At 34.7% G+C, this 24,758-nt stretch overlaps 1 protein-coding gene across 11 annotated transcripts in view; it reads right to left on the minus strand.

Moving 5' to 3' along the window:
* Dlg2 (discs large MAGUK scaffold protein 2) overlaps nt 1-24,758 on the minus strand; it is a 2,015,095-nt gene that overhangs the window by 526,646 nt on the left and 1,463,691 nt on the right. For all 11 annotated transcript variants that reach the window (XM_071616557.1, XM_027942606.2, XM_034636731.2 and 8 more), the window contains one exon: nt 21,936-22,105. In XM_071616557.1, coding sequence (XP_071472658.1) covers nt 21,936-22,105 — 170 coding nt within the window. The remainder of the gene's footprint in view (nt 1-21,935; nt 22,106-24,758) is intronic.

Here is a 24,758-nt window from a genome sequence, read left to right on the forward strand (position 1 = left end):
TACAACAAAGTGCATATTCTAATGCTCTTATATAGTAAAAATAAATCTATTAAACTCTATGAGCCAGAGTTAATAATCTCAGAAGCACATATCTAACTAAAGGTCCTTGTCTTGAGCATAGGTTGAAGGCCAATAGAAAAGGCACAGCATTGCCATCTGGCAGCATCACCAGCAAATACATAAAGACTTTGCAACTAATCTGTTTGTCATTTATATGGTCTTTTAGTTGTGGTTTAGTTGGTGAGTCAGCTAGTGGTTGCAAATTAAGCTTCTATGGGCTGTGGGTAAGTGCTCTTATTTTGACAATAAGTTTCAAAAAGAAGAGAAGAGAGAGAACTGGGTGTGAGAGGAGAGAAAAACACAAAAATAGTTGATATCAGATTTTTCTCCATTTTTTAAGCTTAAAAAATAATTTCCCAGAGAAATTGAAATGAGAAGGCTGATTTGAGGAGTGAGTTATATATACACATGGGGGTGTGCTGACAGGAAGAGGCTTCTTCATGAAAAGACAGCACAGAGGGAGGGGAACAGCAGAGGTGGTGCTACAAGTATGAGGCATGAGTTTCATGGAGGTTGATCTTGTGCCTCATACTATGGCACAGCACAGCTGAGGGGGAACCATGACTTTCATCTCCCACTGAAATGACACAAATATTGTATGCCTGGAGGAGGGGAACCTTGGCTGGGAAAGGCTCATCTGCTCAGCAGCAACCACCGGGGGCATGGAGTTAGGACTTTACTTCACTCCTCCTGGGGAGAATTAATATAACAGAATATTGGAATTCCATGATAATTAGAATCCTAAATTCACAGAGCTGAAAGAGACTTTAGAACTTATATTCTAGCTGATCTTTACAGAGAACAGAGGATCAGAAATTAAAATATTGATCTACCATTTGCTGACGAAGAAGGTTTTAGAAATAAGTCATGTGAGGATACCTGCTGTCCCTGTCCTGCCATCCTGTAGTCCACACTTAGCACACTGCCTAAGCAGAGGTACTTCTCAACTGCCTCAGTGAATAAATAAACACATCGAAAAATGTTTCCCCCTCATATTCTCAGTTGGGTTAACATAGGAAACAAATTTAACCAAAATATTCCATCATATAAGAAGAACTTTGGATTCTAACAGACTTGAGTTCAAATGCTAAATTAAACTTGTGAACTTAGGGAAGTTGTGTAAACTTTAATGTTTGCATCTGTATATTGGGGATGAAAAGAGTTGTGAATATAATCCTTGGCCTTAATCAAGAGCTCAGTGAGTGGTATTTTGTATCTGTAGAATTATTACAATTGTATTTGTTGTTTTTACATAATCATGCTATTTTTCTTAGGCCCTCAGGCTTCATGTGATCACTATTCTAATCAAGTGTAGGTGGATATAGGTGAATCTAAAAAGAAAATGGAGTCAGGGAAGATACCAGACTACAGGGACTGTAGCTGTTGAGATACTGTAGATGATAGGATCAAAAATTAACTACTGACCTCAAGGGGAGAGGGTGACCATGTGGGTAGGATTTCAGGTCTCTGATCTTTGTTTCAATTAAGAAAAATTTATTTAAACAGACATATTAATGTTTGGTTAAGATTTGATTAGAAACAATAAGAGTTTCCACTCCTACAGAAAAGGTTTGATAACTACAAATCCATATTTGATTTATGTACATATGCTGCTTACCCAGGACACTATCATACTTGTGCTCATGACTTTGTGGATGGGTTTTCTTAATTGATAGTGAAAACAAAGGTAGGATCTACCATATTCTTTAATAATGAATAAACTCTAATCAAAGCAGGGGAGAGAAACTCCCTTGTGGTAAATGCCTGATGACTTTCCCTGAGCCATTAAGTTGTTAATATACACCCTCATTCTTACCAATCAGTCAGTGCTTTGCCTTGGGTACTAATTCAGTAAAAGCTGAAGATGAGAGATTCAAGGATGGTGTTTAAAATTCTGGTCCCTCATGGAAGTTCAGCCTGACATCCCTTCAATAACACAAAGTTGTGTAAAATAATTTAGGTCCATTCAAAATCCCAGAGCATTTCCAAGAAAATTATTTTTCACTTGATTTTGATTATAAAGATATAAGAGTGTACCAAGGATAATTGACTGATGTACCAGTGAAAATATGCTCATTTCTATAACTGATTTCAAATGGAAAGTAAATTTTATATATGTCTTTTTTATTTCTTTTAGCTTATTTGAAAAAAATCAGCAGAATAACATATCATTGTTTTAGAAAGATCAAATCAAAATAATAAGACTCCATGGCAAAACTGCATTATAAAAGTAATGACAGCAATAAACATCACCTTTCTTCATTTAAAATTTTAATTATGAGAAACTGATGCCTCAAATGAAGTATTTGAATCAAATTAGAGTCAAACAAGAACAAAGCCATGATTTGTCTGTGTTGATGATGTCTTTCCTTTGTGTTTACTATATTTATGAATTCATATAATTTTTCTACTGGTAAGAATTAAGTTACAGATACAAACTTTGAGTGCTCAGTTTGCTCACTATGAATCACAGGAAAAGAAATGACAAAAACAAAGCCCAACTTGGTCTCTCCATTACATTTATTTCAAAGTCAAACTGCAACATTGATCCTCCAACTATGCAATACTACTACTACTACTACTACTACTTCTTCTTCTTCTTCTTCTTCTTCTTCTTCTTCTTCTTCTTCTTCTTCTTCTTCTTCTTTCTTCTTCTTCTTCTTCTCCTCCTTCTCCTTCTCCTCCTTCTCCTTCTCCTCCTTCTTCTTCTTTTTTGAAAATGAGTGAGTGGCAGGTTTATCTTTACACATCCTTTGTAGCACCTTAATAGAGTTCTGTGGTGAAAAGAATTGGCTGAGTAATGGTGAATATTAGACTGACTGGAGGTCAGTTCTCTCTTGAAGCCATATGATTGAAATGTGCCTGTCATTCTTCTATGTCTACCTGCTTGCTTATTAAGGCTGTTGCTCATAAAAACAAACAAACAAACAAAAAAACCCCGCTTTGTATGGTTAATTTTTAAACCACAACAATATTTACTAATCACTCAAGACTTAGTTAAAGCTTCTTTTCCTCTCAAGCAGCAATGACCTCTCCTGCCATCATGTCCCTTGTGTGAGCTTCCGGTTTGATTAGTACTGGAAATGCTCTGTTGACTTGGTTTATTTACAGTCTGATTTTCCAGTAGGGTGTAGGGTCTCTACTTTTTCTTTACAGTTCTATCTCCTTGCACAAAATCTGCCATCTAATCCCTAGATGAAAATTAACATTGAAAAGTTAAGGTGTTATTATAAATTAAGTAAATCTGTAAGCCAGAATATGGTGTCTCTTCTAATTACTTTATACAGGTATAACCATATATGTATTTACACTTTTTCTTTTAAAAAATTAATTATATTGTCTTTGAAGGATAAAAACTAGAAGCTTAATTTGTTACTCTACTACTGCTAGCATTGTGAGTATGCTGGTAATGAAATAAAATGCTTTAAAATACTGACCACTGAAAAAATAATTTTTATTTCCAATAATTTTCTTGGAAATGCTCTGCAATCTTTTCTGTCTCTTCAGATTTATACCCAAGTTCTATCCACATTTTAATACAAAAAAAGATCAAGGGTCAATTATCAATTGAGCAATAATTATGAAGAATCCAAGACCCATTTCTTTGTATGAAATTCATACTGTGTGGAAACGAGGAAGAAAATTCTCAAAAGCAACTAAAATTTCAAGGTAAAAAGGGACACTGGAAAGAAGGGGGTGCAAATCCTTCTAAGGAGACAGAGACAAATAAAGTGTTAGCTGGGGTGGGAATTTAAATGATTAGAATCATACAGTAAAAATATGTGTACCTAACTGAGGAGCTATAACAATAGAAAGCCACAGAAATTCAAGTGGCAGGTGGCAGTTATATCAGTTTCTCATAATTAAAATTTTAAATGAAGAAAGGTGATGTTTATTGCTGTCATTACTTTTGTAATAGAATTTTGCCATGGAGTCTTGAAAAGTTAACTTCTGGTCCATGCCTAGCTAACTATGCCTTTTGCAATGGTTCACTAAGTTGGGGGCTGTGTCTGTTCTTAGGACCTACCATGCTCTTTTTTACCTGAGAGTTTTTGCACCTTCTAGACCTTCTGCCTGGGGTGTTATTTTTTTCATACTTCATAAGGAAATCATACAATTCTTTACTTAATTTCTCAGTTTAATGATCTCCTCCTGAAAAGGCCTTCTATTATTCCCTGTTAATTTCTTTCTGTCATTGTATCCTGCTTGCTCTTATTTGTCACAGCACTTCCTACTTTGTATGTATTTATATAGATAGACTGGATGTGTGTATATGAAAATTTGTTCCCTTGAACTGTATATTAGTTTGTTTTCTGAATTCCCTGAAGTTATAAGTGCTATGAGGTTAAAGGCAACATCTTTTCCATTCATGAGTGTAAGGTGTTTGATCTTGAAGTAAACTATCTGTAACTAATTTTCCCCAATTACTTCATAGGGCTAAATTCAATACTTTCTATTATTTTAGAGTTTTGGGAAAATATCCCAGATCTTCCCACATTTAAAAAGCTCTACAGGCACACTACCCACACAGCACATGAAGAGGGGTTGGTCCCAAATTGGTTTCGTCAATCATATGTGATCCTTACCCCTCTCAGGCTTCCACACATGGCTTTATGCAAAGTGAGGGTGAAGAAACTTAATAAAGAAAAACTCTTTGGAGATATCTGAATAAGCTATATCTCTGTCCAAAATCCCTCATGGGGAAAGAGAGGAATGCTTTCTCCTCAACTTAAGTTTAGAGAAAGGGATTCAGTGCGTTGAGACACTATAATAACCTTTCACTGAGTCCTTTATAGAATAAACCTAGGCAGGGGTCATTCTTTTGTCAAAATGATTTAGAATGCAAGAGAAATGAGGTTCTGGGAAACTTTCTCATCTAAAGGCTAAAATTCAGGGCAGAGTAAATTGCGTCTACTTGGCTACATCCATCATTCGATGGGAGACAGCAAGTAGCCAGAGAGCAGCAAGAGCATCAGGGGCTTTGTGCCCTCCATAAATCAGGACAACTCCTCACAGATACAATGACAAGCCTGTCTGCCATCCTAGAATTGTACATGGATCAGGTGAGAGAACACCCGGTGTCTTTTCTGGGGCTTTTTTTTTTTTTTTAGTGATTTTCTTAAGTGATTGCATCTGTGAATAAATTGCTTCCCACTCCTATTCTTCAGCCAATCAAATGCATGCTTTTCTTTCTCTGTCCCCTAGTCTTTAACACCTCTTACAGGGCTTGGAGAGATCTTTCTGTTGGAGCTCCCCCCTAGAGAAAAACGTTTCCAGTCTCTGCTTGAACCTTTCTAGAACAGAGAGCTGACCACATAACTAGGTCCCATGTTCTAGCACCAGGAAGTTTTTATTGTTCCAAGCTTTTCATTTTACCAAGTAAAAGCTAGCTGCTCAATAATACCCACTTTCCCAAATTCTGTTTTCAGGATAAACAGAATTATTTTATACTACAATTCTTGATTTTTCTCATTTTTATCCCACAAATATGTATTGAACACTTATTCTTGGAGAGCTACTATTGTAGGTGGGGCATAGCAGAGAGCAAAATAAAGCTTTCTGCTCTCCTGGGGCTTATATTTATTGTAAAAAAATAAATAAGGCCATAATACAATACAGAGATGCATGCTATGAGGAAAAATAAGGTCCTAAATAAAGAAAAAAAAGTCATTTGAAGAGTGTTCCAGGCAGAAAGAACACCAAGTACAAAGGCCCTGGGCAGGATCATACATGCTTAGAACTTGGGAACAATAGTAAGAAATAAGAAAGCTAGGGTGAGTGAAGCCTCTTGGGCAGGGGAAACTGATAGAAGATGAAGTCAGAGGAAACCAGAGCTGGGAAACTATGCTAAGTCTGTGGAGTTTGGTTACATTAAAGAAAGCCCGTGGACAGTTTGAAGCAGGGGTTGATATACTTGATATATTAAGGAATTATTCTGGCTGTTGTATAAATAGACTGTAGAGGGAGCAAAGTGGGAACAGAGAGACTAGTTAAATATGACTGAAGTGGTCTAGCAAGAGAGGATAGTAGTTTAGACTATAGCAGCACAAGCAGAGTTAGGGTGGACTGGCAGGACTTGCTAAGGAACTGGATATAGGTGTTAGAAATCAGCGATAACTCTTCAATATCTGCACTAAACAATTGAGTGCTATTTAATCAGCAAGAGAAGGCTCCAGGAAAAGCTGGCTTGGGAAAATAAAATCAAGAGTTGTGCTCTTTCTATGTTAATTTTGAATATCTATTATAGTGTGACGATATTAGATATACAATTGCTATGGTTTGAATGTGTCCTTGAAAAATTCATATGCTGCAAGTTTGGTCCCCAGTGTGGCCTGGTTGGGTGGTGGAATCTATTATGAAGTGGGGGGCCTTGCTATGGTTTGAATATAATTGTATCCCAAAGATTTATGTGTTGGATGCTTGGTCTCCAAAGAAGCAACATTCAGAGGCAGGATCTTGAGAAGTTATTGAATCATGAGGACTCTGACATCAACAATGAATTAGTTGGTTAATAATCTGAAGGCATTATTGGGGGTGGTAGAAACTGTAGGAGTTGGGGCCTCAGTGGAGGAAGTACATCCAGAGACATGCCTTGGATATTATATCTTATCTCTATGAAGATAAACAAATAGATATGTTTACAGGGAGAAAACACACAAAAAATTCAAGCTCCTTCTTTCTTTACCTCTAAAGCCTAGAGTTTCCCAAGTGTCTGAGTGTATCTCCTTATTTTTCTACCTACCTCTTCTTCTAGGTTGTTTTATTGAGTCCTGTGGCTTTAAATTTCCTCTCTCTCTCTCTCTCTCTCTCTCCCCCCCCCCCCTTCCCTCCTTCTACCTCCCTCTCCCGCTCCTGGTTGCAATGAGCTGACAGCATTCCTCTTCCATACCTTTCTACTATGGTATTTCTGCCTTGGAGGACGCTAACCATGTGCTGAAACCTTTGAATGAGGAGGCAAAAATAAAAGTTTCCTTCTTCAAGTTTTTTTGAGAGGTATTTTGGTCATAGCAATGAAAAGCTGATTAACACAGGCTTGGTGGAAAGTGATTAGACCATTGGGATACTCTCCTGAACGTAGGTTCTGCAAGCACCACATACTACTCTCACACATGCTGCCATCATAATGCCAAAATGACCATGAGAGTGTCAACAGAGCTGAGCAGGTGCTGGTGCCACGCTCTTAGGTCTCTAGAACCCAGCCTCAGATATTTTGTTATAGCAACAGAAAATGGACTAAAACAGAAAGTAGTATAGGGATGACATTTAAAGCCATAGGACTCAATGAAACTCCCTAGCAGAAGAGGTGGGTAGAGAAATAAGGTAATACCAGCACTGAGACTTGGGGAACTCTAGGCTTTACAGGTTAAAGGAAGAAATGGTTTGAAATTTCTATGTTTTCTCCCTACAAACTTATCTACTTGTATATCTTCAGAGATACATCCTGAAAGCTCATTACTGGAAAAGCAAAATATCTCCTTCCTGGAAAAATAGCTGGTATCCTTTGTGAAAATGAAATGATGTTGCTAGGACTGGGGAACCAAGGTAGAACAAATAAACCAGGGACCGTAACTGTTTTTCATTTTAAATTGCCTAATGGATCAAGTGTTGTACTCCTAACAGACATTGCAATCCATTGCTGATATTTTAAAGTAAAAACATCATAAATGCAAGTAGCTGAACCAACACTATAGTTTTTCACAATCAACTATTACTATTGAATTTTCCAGGGTACTATTTTTAACAATTATGTTCTATTCCTGAGAAGTACAATGAATTTATCACTAAAGTCCACAATGACTATTGCTTTCCTTGCCCCACACTTTCTTTTCTTTCTTTTTCCTATGGCACTAGGGATTGAACCCTGGGATACTGTACCACTAAGCTAGATCCACAGCACTGTTTTTATTTTTTATTTTGAGATAAGGTTTCATTAAGTTGCTGAGGCTGGCTTCAAACTTGCATCCTCCTGCCTCAGCCTCCCAAGTCATTGAGTGGCATGTGCCACTGTGCTTATGCAATTATCACTTTTCTGAAGTTTTCTTAAATTGCAAGAGTTTTCTTAAGAAGAGTTGCAAGAGAAAGTTCCATTTTAAGCTTTAAAAGTTATAAATTACAGTAATGAGGAACTGTACCAACTAAGTTAATGAGAGACGTAACTAGGCGTGATTCCTCATTGAGTGGGTTACAGTGCCTTCTGTGAATGAATAGAGACTAATTTCAAAGTGCTGAAGAAAAAATTTAGAAGGGAGCAATTCAATTTCATCAACCCGTTGGTGGGCTGCCAAATACTCAACTGTCATATTTGGTTTCCAAGGATTTCATTCAAAGTATAACCCTTCTGGAGTCTGATCTGATGGAGCCATCAGGAAATGATCGCTACCAATCTTGCTGGGGCCATCTGAAATGCTGTTCCCAGTAAGAATCTATGGTAGAAGTCTGTATGGCAGACAATCAAGCAAATGAGAATGCTGCTGTGCTATTTAGAGCAATAAGGAAATCCATGTGACATTAGACCTAAGAGATTATCTTTATTAGTTAATGTAAATGTAGATTCTCAAAGGGTTAGCTTCCTACTAAACATTAAGAAAAACATCGTCTCAATTTGAATTTAAGCATAGGGGTAAGAAATTTCTAAAAATCATAGGCCCTTTGTTCTAATCTCTCTTTCCTTAAAAACAAATTATGTCTGCACATTGCTTTAATTGAGCAGAGAATTAAAGTGCAAACACCTGGGAAAGAACGGGATATCAAAGTAGAAAACCAGTTGAAATTTTTTAAGTCAAGATCTATAAAAAAAGAATCTTGCTATTTTTATGGTAGAAGACAGATTTGACAGACAAGAAAAACATTGGTTTAGATCTAGTTTGGTTAAAGTGGCTTGTTCAGGCTGTTTATATAGCATACTGATGGAGATGTGAAAAACTGTATTTCAAGACAGTTCTGATTAAAGGTTCTCATAATTACATCACAGTAAAGTCCCATTTGTCTCTGTACTGTCTGTCTCTAAGCACATCTCCTGACCCATGATGGTGGATATTAAACTGGATGCATGAGGAATAAATTGAGCTAAAACAAAACTCAGCATCTCTCTAGTTAGCCAAATGTGTTCAGCAGAAAATGAGCGCCATTTAAATTTTTACAAGGAATCCTATTTTGCTGGTTACTATTGGTAAGTGTATTTTTTATGTGTATATCTTTGCTCATCTTCCCATTTTTAAATTTCTGTGTTTTCATTAAAAGTTAGTTTTGGTTATTAAAAAATATGTGATGCGTGCATGAAGTAGAAAAGGTATGAAGAATATACAGTAAAAAACAAGTAAGTTTTCTTCTCATAGTTTCTTTTCTGGGGCAAACACTGTTAACAATTACTTTTCTAGATATTTTCTAGATGGATATTATTTATATTAATTTCCTTTTATGCAAATGAGAAAACATTATTCGTATTGCCTATACAGTGTACTGTGTGTGGTTTAATAACATATTGGGTTTTGTTCCATCTCATTACATTCATTTATTTTTTCAGTACATTAAGCTCATCCATTCATTCAGTACATAAATTTCAGTTCCTCATTTTTTAAAGTGGAATGGCATTATATTATGTAGATAAACTAAATTCTTGTAGACATTTCTCCTTTTTTATATTTGTAATATATGACAGCAGAATGTGATTCAATTCATATTACACATATAGAGCACAATTTTTCATGTCTCTGGTTGTACACAAGTAGAGTCACACCATTCATGTCTTCATACATGTAATTAGGGTAATGATGTCCATTTCATTCCAACATTTCCTACCTCCTTGCCTTCTCCCTTCCTCTCCATCCCCTTTGCCCTATCTAAAGTTCCTCCATTCCTCTCATGCTCCCCCCATCCCCATTATGGATCAGCATCCTTATATCAGAGAAAACATTCGGCATTTGGCTTTGGAGACTGGTTTACTTCACTTAGCATATTCTCCAACTCCATCCATTTACCTGCCAATGCCATGATTTTATTCTCTTTTATTGCTGTGTAATATTCCATTGTGTATATATAGCACATTTTCTTTATCCTTTCATCTACTGAAGGGCATCTAGGTTAGTTCCACAATTTAGCTATTGTGATATGCTGCTATAAATATTGATATGTTGTGTCCCTGTAGTATGCTGTTTTTAAATCCTTTGGGTATAAACTGAGGAGTGGAATAGCTGGGTCAAATGGTGGTTCCATTCCAAGTTTTCCAGGGAATCTCCATACTGCTTTTCATATTGGCTGTACCAGTTTGCAGTCCCATTAGCAATATATGAGTGTGCCTTTTTCCCCACATCCTCGTCAACACTTATTGTTGTTTGTATTCTTAATAGCTGCCATTCTGACTGAAGTGAGATGAAAGAGTTTTGATTTGTATTTCTCTAATTGCTAGAGATGTTGAATATTTCTTCATATATTTGTTGATTGATTGTATATCACCTTCTGAGAAGTGTCTTTTCAGTTCCTGGGCTGATTTATTGATTGTGTTATTTGTTTTGGTGTTAAGATTTTTGAGTTCTTTATATATCCTAGAGATTAGTGCTCTATCTGATGTGCTTGTGGTAAAATTTGCTCCCATTCTATAGGTGTTCTATTCACCTCACTGATGGTTTATTTTGCTAAGAAGAAGCTTTTCAGTTTGAATTCATCCATTTATGATTCTTGATTTTAATTATTGAGCCATAGGAGTCTTATTAAGAAAGTCAGGGCCTAATCCGACATAATGGATATTTGGGCCTACTTTTTCTTCTATTAGGCACGAGGTTTCTGGTTTATTCCTAGGTCCTTGATCCACTTTGAGTTGAGTTTTCTGCATGGTGAGAGGTACAGGCTTAATTTCATTTTGTTGCATATGGATTTCCAGTTTTCCCAGCACCATTTGTTGAAGAGGCTATCTTTTCTTTAATATATGTTTTTGACACCTTTGTCTAATATAAGATAACTGTAATTATGCGGGTTTGTCAGTGTGTCTTATAGACATTCTTTTGTTATTTAGGCTATGTTTTGCTACTGGAGACACTGTTGCAATTAACATTGCCATGTCACATACAGGCAGATACCTTTATAGAATAAATTCTTAGAACTACAATCAGCAAGCCAAAAATTTTTTTAAAATATTTTTTTTAGTTATATATGGGCACAATATCTTTATTTTATTTATTCTTATGTGGTGCTGAGGATCAAATCCAGGGTCTCACAAGTGCGAGGTGAGTGCTTTACCAGTGAGCCACAACCCCAGCCCCCCAAAAAAAATTATTTAAAAAGAAAAGATATTTTAATATTGTTATTCATGATGATAATATTCTATTAGGCTTTTCCAGCTCTTGGAAAGAGTGTCTTTGAATTTGCTATTCTTTTTTAATGAATAATGTTTAATATCATATGAATGTATGATAGATTTGGGGGAATATTATCTCCATTCTATGACTTTTTCACCATTAATCATACCATCTAGTAAATAAAAGTTCCCCATTTTAATGTAGTCCAACTTAACCAGTTTTTCCCTTTACAGCTATAAACCTTCAGTTTTCAACATAAAAATTTGATTGAGTGATAATTTATTTGGAAAAAGGGCATGCAGTGTGGCTCCAACAGATGTTTTTAAAGACAGAGATCCAGTTTTACTAGTTGACTTATTGAATAATCTATCTATTCATGCTTATTCAAAATGCCTCTTAATCATATGCTAAATTTCTTCATGTTGTCTATTTTTGAATTTTCATTTTTTAAATTATTATAGTTTTACAATATATTTTAATACATCTTAGGCCAGAATTCTCTCTTAATCAGTTATTGTCCTTACCAGGCGCAGTGGCACATGCCTGTAACCCCAGTGGCTTGGGAGGCTAAGGCAGGAGGATCCCAAGTTCAAAGCAAGCCTCAGCAACTTAGCAAGGTCCTAAGGAACTGAGTGAGACCCTGTCTCTAAATAAAATATTTTTTAAAAATGGTCTGCAGGTGTGGCTCAGTGGTTAAACATGCCTGGGTTCAATCCCTGGTACTGGAAAAAAAAAGTTTATTGTTCCTTTTACAAATTTTCATGTATTATTCCCATTAAATTTTGCCAGATAAGATTGAGTCAATATTTGTGTTTAAATTTTGTTCATTGATATTTTTGCTTAAAGGTTTTTGATGAAAAAGTAACATTTATAATTTTTTGATGATGCATCTTCTTTTCCAATGACTAACTATAGTATTCTTTCTTAAATGTCCCTTAGTAGTATTTTAAAGTTACTTTTATATAGATTTCACATTTATCAAAAAATTTATTCTTAAATGTTCATCATTCTGTTGCTATTGGAATTGACATGTTCTCTCATTATATCATTAAGTTGGTTACTGTGTTTACATATCAGTATATGTTTACATGCTATTGATTTCTACATATTAATTTATACTTTACCATCTTATTGAATTTCTTTATTGCTTAAAATAATTCTTAACTGTGTTCTTAGTTTAGCATGAGAAATAAATATATTTTTTCACTTTTTAATTCATAATCAAACATATAATCAGAATAATATAAATAAAAGTTGTGGTAAAGGACATGTTTTAGGAAAGACTGAATAGATGATGATATATTTTTTGAGCCCTTGACTGACTTTAGCCACAAGTTCTTTTTTAAAAAAAAAAAATTATTTATTCTGACTAGTTATGTATGACAGCAGAATGCATTTGATTCATTGTACACAATATTTCAGCACAACTTTTCATTTCTCTGGTTTACACGATGTAGTGTCACACCATATGTGCAGTCACACATGTACCTAGTATACATGTCCATCTCATTCCACTAACCTTTCTGCCCCCATTCTCCCTCCCCACTCTACCCTCCCCTCCACAAGCTCTTTTTTAAAATCTATGTTCACTATCATTATCTCAAACTTTTACTGTTTGTCATTTATTTCATCATTTTCTTGCTGTTTATTACATATTTTATAAATTCTGTAATTTTATTATTTAGGCTATTTATTGAGTTCCTCTGGTTGGCATTCTTTTTTTTTTTTCAGTTAATTTTATAGTTTTATCATTTCTGTCTTTGAACATGTGTTTTATTGACTTTATTTTCTTAAGTTGTTCTATAGCATAAATAGTGAATAATTTCATTCCATTCCTTGAATCATAGGTTGGCTCTTTGTTTTCTCTCTTCCTTTTTTTCCTCCTTTTTTCCTTCTTTCCTTTCTGCCCATTTTCTGCAGGTTATGAGAGCCAAGATCACTCAGGGTGATTAGCATGAGTTCTGGACCCACACACCAGTGATTTGCATCCTGTCTTGGTCACCATTCATGTTTTTTCATGCTTGTTATCAGCCTCCACAGATGCACACAGAATGAAAGTACCTTTAGAGATTCTTAAAAGGATCAAAAAAGATAGACATATAAAGCACTTAGCGTGCTGCCTAACATATGGAAGCGCTTAATAGGTTTGATTGTGATGCTGCGGCTGCTTTTTGTTTTTGATTATGCTTACGGAGGTACTAATTGTTTTCATGGTTGGCACCTCAATCAGATTTCCCTCTGATATGGTACACAGGACTAGTTTGTCCTTCTCCTTTGTAACTATAATAATCTTGTTTTTCATTTGAATCATGGCAGAAGATATGGACTATTTTTGTGTTCAAATCACTTTTCATGCCTGAGCAATGGCTGAGGAAGAAGATGAAGAATAGCTCAGTAGAGGCTGTCAGCAAGTAGCCACTTTTCTTTTTTTTCATATTTTTAATTTTTATTTGTCACTATAGATAATGGTGTGATTTGTTGCTACATATTCACATAGGCACACAAGATAACCATATAATTTGGTCAATTTAAGTGACTTCTGTCCTTGGAACACCCAAATTCTGCTGTCTCTTAAGCTTTTGCTCCTTTCCTATATTAAGGTCTCATCTGTTGGGTAATTTCTCTGATTCCTAGTGGCCCTGTAAAACCCTGATTTCCATTGGAGCGTGTCAGTATTACTGCTCATTTTCCCTACCTCCCACTTTAGATTCTCCCCACAGCAAGTTTCAACTACTCTTTGAAACAAAGCTACTGGCTCAGTGCATTTTTCTCCCCATTTCGTGGAACCAGTGAGAAATCTCAGTGTTTCAATCACTAGTAGGGTTTCAGGAGGGGTGTGAGAGTGGGGAAGCTCCTAAACTTTTCCAAGTCTCTCTCCTATTCTCTCTTTCTTTAATTAGTTTGTCAAGTTTCATTAAGTTGTGTTTCATTACTTCTCTCATTATTGTTAACAAAATTTTACGTGGTGGTTGTTGTCAATTTCCTCTATATTTGTTCTTTTTATGAATTACTAGAGGGGATAATTTCTGTGGGCAGATCAAATTCATCTTCTTTTTAACCTAATAATCAGTTTTTTAGTAGTATGTATGTTCTGCTTTGTAGAAAACTTACCCTATGGGCATTATTTTCATGTTTTATCTTTCTATTATTATTTTATCCAAACTTTCTTTATATCTGTGGGATTTACTTTTACATATATTGTGCTGGGTAATATATGTACCTGCCAGATTACATCTTATTTATGAGAATCCTATTTATCAATATCAGGTCACCTATAGATACAGATGAGAAAATGGTGGCTAAAATTAAGAAATGGTTGAGTAACTATTAAGAATGATATTGATAGATATAAATGCTAGGCCCAGTTCAACAATATTATGATCACTACAGATAAACATTAATTTATAAATTAGTATCAACTTTATAAATTGATACTAAATATCCATTATAGTAAAATATAATGTAATTGGTCTGATTGTCAATAGCTAATATGAAGTATTTACCTCTATTCTTGACATAAACCAATAAAAAGATTCTAAGAACAAAGCCAACACATTTCTATATTACAAAAAAAAAATTAACAGAATATAGTGTAGCATTCACAGACAGAATTCACTTGCTATGGTCTGTGCTTATAATCACATAAACAGATCTTTAGATCCCATTCTTTGTACTGTTATTTAGGCAGGATACTGCTAACCTTGAGAAAATTCACAGGACATAAGCAATAAATGAAAAGATCTTCAAATGATAATGTATCAAGAATGGCTGCTGAACTGGGGTGACTTGGTCTAAAGAACAGGCCTGGAAGAAGCAATGACAGTGACCTGTAAATGTCTAACGGCTCTCCTGTGAAGAATGTCCATTAGAGCTGAAGAGGGCAGAAATAAGACAAATGGGCAATCGCAGAGTAGTTCTAGCTTCCAGCTCAATTTTAGGGGGAAAATATCTATTGATTAGAGCAGTTTCCCAAGTAAATAGCTATCATCAGTATTGTAAAGCAGTTTCTTCCCAGACTATTAAAGGAGAAGTTAAACATGTTGATCAAGGTTACCTTGTAGAGGTCTATGCATGTGTTTATATGGTGGCACTGTAATTGTCTAATTATATGTATATTTTACACACTATATTGTGACTACCATTCCATGTGAGGGCAGCTTGTCTCTATTTCCAGCTTGTAATCAGAATAGAAGTATGAAGGTATAACGGACTAGACTGAACAAAGCACACACAGTCACAGACCTTCTTCATTCAGTATTATCAGATCCTGACTCACCTAGAAAAATGTACCTAGTTTGTTTCCTGTATCATTTTGACTCCTGTGTCCTCCAAATTGCTCTCTTTTCAGTGTTGACTTATATTAATAATGCCATTATTGTGCAAATTTTCAACTTTTAGTGGATTCTTGGTGGGTACTTGTAATTGGGCAACCCATGGCATAGTCTGTGTTTGAAAGATTCTTAAATTGGCTTTCTTTATGGATATTAAAATAGATTTTATCTTATCTTTCCATTAAATTTTCCATGTGAAATAAATTTTCAAGGTATCTAGCCACAATTGAATTATGTTCAGAGACAATGTCTGAGAAGTGTAAGATTTTTTTGATTGACAGTTTAATGACATTAGGAGTCATAGTCCATGAATAAAAAGTACTGCAAATTTTAATTTTATTGGACCTCGGTGTTCCATAGAAGGGAGGATTTAATGTACATTCGTCAATGATTTGGGGAACTAAGATGGATTTAGTTATGAGAGCATAATGAATTCAGCATGAAGCCAGGACCAGTCAGCAGAGGAGGACTGCATTATTTCAGTCTAGATAGATGTCAGATACTTGGTAGAAAAGTCAAAACTTCCTTATTCATCCTCATTTCTTCGATTTAGCATTTAGAACTGTTTGAAATAATGTTTCTGAAGTAAAATAGTTATTGAGTGAATAAATGATAATTTACTGTTTGCTTTTTAAAAAGTAAACATGGAAGAAAAGCATTTAAAATATATTGGGCATGATATCTGTATTTTTCATGGCCAATTAATACTTTGATAGAGGAAGGATTTAAACTTAGGTTCCAACTCCAAATCCAAAAGTCTTTCAACCATGTTGCTTTGTGGCTAACCAGAAACTGAAAAGATTTACCTTTGTAATATTTACTATGTCAATAAATTTCCTTTTAAAATTTTAATAAACAAGCTATCAAGGTAAAAATTCAGCTTGGTGAATATTGATAGCTATTCATAGGTTTTCTCTGTAAATAATAAAACTTTGAATTTAAAGAAAACTCAAACTACATCCAGTACAGTATATTTTTTTTAAATCTGAAGTTTTCATGATAAAAATAATTTTGACTTTAAAAATATACACAAGGAGTCACTAATCATAAATTCTGTTAAAAACGAACTAGCTTTAAATAGCAAATAAGTAAACAAACAAAAACTTGATGGCCATGTTAGTCCCATAAAGCAAATGAAAGGAGCAACACACTTAGCAAATGCAATCAAGTGATCTACTCTCCCAATGTGTGATAATGTAGAGAACAGTGGGCATTGCAGTGGCAATATTTGCAGTTTGTTTTTTTCATGCATAAATCATTTGCTATAATATCTCAGGAGAGACCTTGTTTATAGACATAATTATGAAGAGTGAACAAATATTGGCTTAGGGAACACCTCCAATCTACAAATACCTTGCATCCAGAAATAATCAGAAATTAACAATATGCATACATAACAAATTACACAGATATGTGCCAGAAAACAAAGTGAAGTCTCAGATACATTGTCCTTTATCCAATTAGAAAAAAGATTTGTTTTTTTTGATGGAGAGAAAGTGGTAACTCAGCTCCAATTTATTTCCAAGAAGAATGTTTTCCTTGTTTAATACATAGAGTTTGGCATTTTATTTGATTCTGTATTATTTATCCCCATAAAAGGTTTCATTATATATGTCCTCAAGCAAATCCCCTTGTGTACCCAAGGGGACTATTTTGGTAATTCAAAAGGATTGAAAAAATTTTAGCACTAAAAGGAAAATTTAGTGCTTTGAGACCCCATACCAAACAGTTAAATTGGCTACTGTGTTTACCAAGGGTCAAATCATTGTTCAGAATGGTCTTCATCACAAACAGGTCCACCTACCAGTGGGAACTTGGAGTCCAGGATATGGGCCTGAATAAAAAGTAAACTGCTCTTTGCATTCAGAAGCAGATTTGCACATGTATTAAAAAATGAATACACATTATAATTTACCACATGGCAAGAGACTGGGGGAATATATGGTATCCTTCCATGTAGCTATTTGTTGGGTGCCAGTAATGGAACTTGCTGTATAATCTTTGTGTTTATTTTCTACCAATGGTAAGGTAAACTGCTTGGTCATGAACAACTAAATTATGGACAAATAAAATATTTGATAACCTAAAACCCCATATTATAGGAAAGCTGTCCATTATGGTGGTTGGGGTGCGTGGATTTCAGTGCAGGCAGTCTCTGTACTAAGTATAAGGACAGTGTATTTAATTTTCATTTACAATGCTAGCTTATTCAATATTCACTGAACTCTTTGCTCACTACAGGAAGCTATAGGACTTATTTATACACTAAAAGTCAAGTTATGGAATAATAGATGGGCCAAATGACCAGTTTCTGAAATCTTTACATGAATTTTTAGGCCATAGGAACTAACAGTTTGATATATGCTTAATTTTATACAGCTCCTTAGAAGTTATGACTTACCGTGTCCTTGGAAAAGTCACTAGAAATCTTTTATTGTAAATCTATTTCCTAAGAGCCCACAAACATACTTCAAATTTTCCTACTTTATTTGATTTTCAGTTGCTTGGCAAACCTAAATGGATTTGCTTAATCAATTCTTTGTACATATGATTATCCTTTCTTCTCACTCAATTGACTGCCCCCACACAGATACCCCAACTTCTTTCAATGACTAAATCTCTGTTAGTTTAGGGAAATTCTTACATATTGTTAAGATACTCTATATCATATTTGCATATTACCCCAATACTTATTATCGTAATACATAGCTATAAATCACCAAACAGGTAGTTCTATCTAAATATTGGAAGATTAACACTGCTATAAAAGCAGAATCACAAATATCAAAGGTTATCTCAGAATTATAAATTTGTGCAATGGATAGAAGGAATAAAACATAGTATTGAATTATAAAAATGTAAAATTTAATTTATATAATCATTTTATTACTGTTTCAAAGAATCCTATAACATTTACTTACAGAAAAGGAAGGAATAACACTCTTTACCTCTTATGTGCACAGATAAAAACAGTCCTCCAATTGAAAATAGTCTGGATATGAAGAAAGTCTACAAAATGGATTAACTGAATGTTTATAACTGTTCAAAATATCTAAAGTAGACATATTTATGATTTTCTAATATCAAACATTATTGATAGGAGAAAGTCAATTATTCAGGTATCTCCTTAGTTCAGATATTTGACAAAATATGGGGTGGGGGGAACCAGTGTGTGAATTTGACAGATTTTTCAGCTTCCCCACTTCTGTTCCTTGAGATCTCCTTTTCATATGCACCCCATTCTTCCACCATGTACAGAAGCGAATGCTTAGTCATTCCTCCACAATTATTTCTTCATTATCTCAACTTTCTCACAGATTGCACCCCAACTAGAAAGCTGGGCCTCATCCTTGACACACCCCTGTCCAGTTTCTTAATAAGTGGCATCAATTGTATTTCCAGCAAAAAGCACAAATCCTTTCTCCTTTTCTGCCTCTTCCAAGTAACCCCTAACAGATCTCTTCTTTTGCATTAGAACTTTTTGAGGAGACTCCAGCTGATTCATCTTCATCCTCCACAATGCACATGGCTCTTCATGGTATAAGCTAAACATTGATAGAACTTTCTTTCAAATGTACCATAAGTCAAAAATAATTATAAGTTGCTAAATGAAGTTAAGATAGCAAGATATTAGATTTAGAATAAGATCAAATTTAATTATTTCATTTATGCTGATTCTGCACTTCCTGTGTTTAAGGCCCTGGAAGAGGCATTAGTTATTCAAACAATGATTAGAATAGTTAATTTTCTTGTAAACCAACAAGTTTTATATAGAGAAATCAATTCCAAATCAATGACCTTTGCATAACAACTGTACAAGAAGTGTAACTAACTCAGCATAATTCCAACAGGCCTAATGGGGGATTTGGCAGGATCTGGCTTTCACCATGCAAAGTTCTTTCCAGTATTATCCTTGTTCTCCTTAGCTCATTACACCAGATCATGTATGATCCCCTCTTCTACAGGTTGTGTAATTTTGGTGGATTATTGCCTAAGTATACCTGGTTGATTCATGTGCATTTCTAAAGCTTCCCCACACCCCCACTGCCCCATGTTGCAAAGCAATTCCTGCCCAACTCCAGGCTCAAAAATAAGAGTTCAGAATTAAGTAAAGCAGCTGGAGGGTTGCCCAAGTGCCAAAAATAAGGGTTCAAAAGTGTGTTCTTGATAAAATTAAGACATTTTGGTTTATCAATTCTCTATATAGCTTTTAAGTGCTCTGCTGAGCAGTTGGAGGTCATCAAGTGACCTGGAAAGTTGGACGCTTGTGAATGAACTGTAATATTTTGCTGGGTGCTTAAAATTAGTATTTGCCTTAGGGATGTGCTGAATAATTGATAATAACTGAATTATAGAAATAGCTACATATTATCTAAATGTAGTATGTAGTTTCAATAATAATATGCATGCCTACTTTGTTTAAATTTCAGGTGCACTGCCAATACAATTTTAGTAAATAGATAAGAATAATAGATAGTCTTTCTTCCATACCACTAAAGAGTATAGTATGAAAATGCTTTATTTTTTCCTTTTCTTGAAATTTAAGTCTGTGATTTTAATACACTGGGATTTAACCCATGAGAGATCTCTCAGTATTTTCCTTATATTACCAAACGATTGTTATACAGGCTAAAATCATATACAGTAAATTATACTAAAAATAACATGTTTACCATAGTTATATTTATTGGGCAGTTATTTTGTGTAAGGCTTTATTCTAAATATTTAATGCAAATTGACTCAAATTCTCACAACTTCTCTAAGAACAAGTACTATTTTTATTTGCTTCTTGTAGATAAGAAAAGGCAAAGAGAAGTTAATTATTTTACCCAGTCTAAGAAAAGGCAAAGAGAGGTTAATCATTTTACCCAGCCTCTCAGCTGGTGAGCTGCAGAGGCAGAGTTCCAATCTAGACCTTTGGGGTCTAAAGTCTGAATTCTTCATCAGGCTTGACTGGCTTATTATGTACCCACTATTAGTTTAATGCTTAGTCCTCAGAAAACTTATGAGGTAGATATACCATTATGATCCCCACTTAATAATGAAGGGGGTGGCCTAATCAAGGTGACTCCACCAGTAACTGGCTGAACCAAGCTTTTAAACTCAGTTCTGACTCTTAGGCCTGAAATATTAAAGACCACCTATTACTGTCTCCCAGAGGAAACTGCATGCTTATTTTTTTTAATCACATTTAGTATTAGAATTGAAATAGATTTTAAAGGAAAGGGAAATGGTTCACTCAAAGTATATAGTGATTAATCTAATCATTACCTAAAAATATTTAAATACTGTAAAGCCAAATAATAGATTTTTCTAAAATGTTTGAACACTACTAAACTAATATTAAATGTTATTATTTTAAAGAATAGTGTTAAAAGGATCATTCTTAAAAGTTGGTATGAATTACCCCATGCCCCGTCCCTTCCCCTCCAACCCCTCTGCCCTATCTAGAGTGTACATGTATGAAGACAGGAATTGATGTGAATATATTATGTATACAACCAGGGATATGAAAAATGGTGCTCTATATATGTAATAAGAATTATAATGCATTCTACTGTCATATATAAATTTTAAAAAATTACATTAAAAAAAAGTTGATATGAAGATTCATCTTACTGCCTATGTAGTTCTTCAGAGTAACCACAGTAACATTATAGATCTGAGACACTTCAAAAAATTAAAGTTTATTTTAGTTATTCCAAGTATAAAATACTATGTAATACTTTTTGGGCATAATGTATAAGAATATCACAAAAATAAAGCAAATCATAAAGTGTTGTAATTGTTATCATTTTTATGTCAGTATAGATTACTACATTACTGAGAGGATTTATCACTTATATCTGAAAAATTAACATGCATTAAAAATTTTTCAAAAAATGTAATGGTTGTTGCTACTTATTATTACTAAAGGCATTCCTACATAAGTCTGTCATTTCCTTATCTGAGTTCATATTAAGAGTTTTGGTTTCTTAGGCTGGGAACATAGATTATTGGTAGAGTATTGCCTCACATGCATGAAGTGTTGAGTTTGATCCCCAGTGCCACAAAAATAAAAAAAAAAGAAAGAAAGAAGACTATTTTTTTCTTTCCTCTCTATAAAAACTATTACTGCAGAATTTAAAATCTCTTGGTAAACAATGAATGTCAGAATACAAGAAGGTATGTTGTAGGTGGGTTGTGGTACAAACTCTAGCCAAATATTTTTTGCTATTCATGTCTAATCATGAGTCATTTAATTTTTTATTACCTTTAGGCCCTTTGAACAGCTTGATTTCCACAACGGTCTCTAAAATGGGTCGTCTTCTACGCACATACAACCGGACAATAGACCCTGCTTCTTTGAGAGCTTCCACCGCTTTACTGTGGGAAACCTCTGACACATCCACTTCATTCACCCGCAAGATACAATCATTGACCCTGAAAAGGAAGAAAAGGAGGCAAGATTCAACAGTGCTGGGAGGATCTCAAAAAGAATATTTTTATATTTGTGACTTTCTACTTTTATGATAATAGGAAGTAAAAAGTATAAGAAATCGCTAAGTGTTCAAATTTGAAAGGATATTTAAACTACAAGAAATCAAGAAAACTTTAAGCTCTCTCTGCCTTCCCAGCCTTCCCCACACTGAGCACACTACTAGTCAGTTTCCATCCTGAACTTCAATTCATGCTGATAGAGGCTGCAGGTCTTATGGCATACTTAGGACATGTATTTTAAGATATCTGTGAATTACATCATTGTTTTGATTGGTTTTAAACTGGTTTGGTTGAAGGTTATGATTTGAGTGGTTCTCAGGACTTATAACTATGGACTATATAGACATAACAAATGTAACTTTATACATTAAATTTTCTAAAATTCTTAATTTGCTAGTTGTAAAAGTAATATACAATCATTTTAGAAAATCTGAAAAATATAAAATGTTGGAAAGATGAAAATTATGTATGACTCAATCATCTAAAATAAACCTGCTAACTTTCTGGCAAATTATCTTCAAATACTTCTTCATCAAATTCATCTCACAACATTATAAATATTAAAATTCAGATTTAATGAAGTTTGAAGAGATTTGCAATCTTGTTCAAGGTACTTACTTTGAAAACTAAGAACTATGGCGAGTTCTATGTCAGACTTTCATTTTTTTTTTCATTTGCACAATGAAAGGAATAATTGGACTTTTCCATAAACATTTCTGGGTAGTTTACAGTTATGTGGCATAGATTTCAAGTGCTTTTATTTTCACAATAACAATTAGTGATAGCATTAATAGTGGTTAAGAGCATGGGGCTTGAGGCTAAAGATGTCATCACTCTATATCCATTCTAGAATTCCTCAACTCAGATCAGCATGTTGCTCAGAGTCAGGGACAAGGGCTATCCATGCCTGAGTTCTCTTTCCTGCCATCACCACACATTCAGCTGCACCTGCTCAGTGTATCTTTAGTTCATTCAGGTTTCTTCACCTTTACTGGTGCCAACTTCATCTCTCACCTGAACTTTCACAACCACCTGCCTCATCTCTTTGAATCCTCACCTGTCACCTTTTAATTTATTCTCTACATAGTAGCCAGGGTAAAGTGAACATGGTTGATTGCTTATGTAACTCCCATTTCCAACTTCCTCTTTCCAGAGTCCAGTTTTGCTTAGGAGATCTATTATGAGCAAATATTAATTGAATTAATAAATAATAAGTTTCAGTTCAATCCTTGGGTCCTCTATTTCCTTAATTTTTATTTATGGAAAGTTATCTTAGCCTAAGTATCCATATTCTCATCTCTAAATTGGATATAATAGCAATATGTAGTACAAAGGCTTGGGGGAAGATTAAAATAGATAATGTTCACATGAGCCCTTACAAAGTGCCCAATATGTTCCTGATTAATAGTTGTTATTGATAATGGTGTAATATTCTTTGATTTCTAATGTTCCTAACTACTGGATTCTTTCTGTAACCTTGTGGAATAAGACTTATTATTTATATTAGAGAAATGAGAGGAGTAGTTCCAACTGGTTCAGTCTTTTGTTTAAAGCTGTCAGCAATTTGGGTGGACATTGGATTTGATCTCAGGTCTTCTTCACTTCAAAATGTGGGCAATTTCCTCTTAGGACCACATATATCTAATGTGATCAATAGTTTCATATATGTTTTCACAGTATTTCAAACATTTAGGCCCATAGAAGGGATATTATACAAAAAGTATGGGTAGAATTTTCCTGTCTTTGTTTTGTACATATTTTTTCAATGATTGCTTGAGGAGGTGAGCTATAGAAACCCTTGCCTCAGTGAGAACACAGAGCAGCCTCAAAATCCTGAGATGGAACATTTTACAAAGATTCAGTGATATCACTCATCATAACAGTTGGTATAGGTTTAATGGATTTACACATACATTTCCTCTCTGACAAAGAAAAAAAAAATCCAGAAAACTACCAATTAAAATAGTTTTGAGAACATAGGCAGCATGGGTGCCAGCCTCCCTGCAGCAGCTGTTCCTTTGAGAATGGGTAATTTTGCCATCTCATGATAATGCAAAAACATTATGTTTACCATCACCCCATGCTCAGAATACTAATCATATCTTAAAACATTGATTTTCACAAAAGGGAGTGGCTGAATTAGAAAAAATTCTGGAGGCTATATCTATTAAACTACTATTTTTTTCCTCTTGCATACAGTGGGATCCTTAATTGTCAATTAAGTGTGAGGAAAACAGAGCCCAGAACACATGGTTGTTCCTGAATATGTAGATGAAGTAGGCAGATTCAGTGCAGCACACAGAGCACAGGATGATGAGCTGTCAGGAGGTCTGGATCGGAGCCCCAGCTCTCTATCAACTCTATGATCATGGTCAAGTTACTTTGTCTCTTTGAACTTTAGCTTTCCATGCAAAGAAAGGAAGCATGTCCAGGGGTGGCAAAAGGAGTAACCAGGAAACTAAAGTGTACAGGTATATGTATAAATGGCAAGATGCCTCAGCTATGAAAGTTTTAGCTATTGACAGGTAGGTCAAAGATGTGCTCAGGGATTTGCTGAAGAGAGAACAGGACAGAAATTTAAATATTTTTGGATACC

Source organism: Marmota flaviventris, chromosome 9 (genome assembly GCF_047511675.1).
Source record: "Marmota flaviventris isolate mMarFla1 chromosome 9, mMarFla1.hap1, whole genome shotgun sequence".
Lineage (NCBI taxonomy): Eukaryota > Metazoa > Chordata > Mammalia > Rodentia > Sciuridae > Marmota > Marmota flaviventris.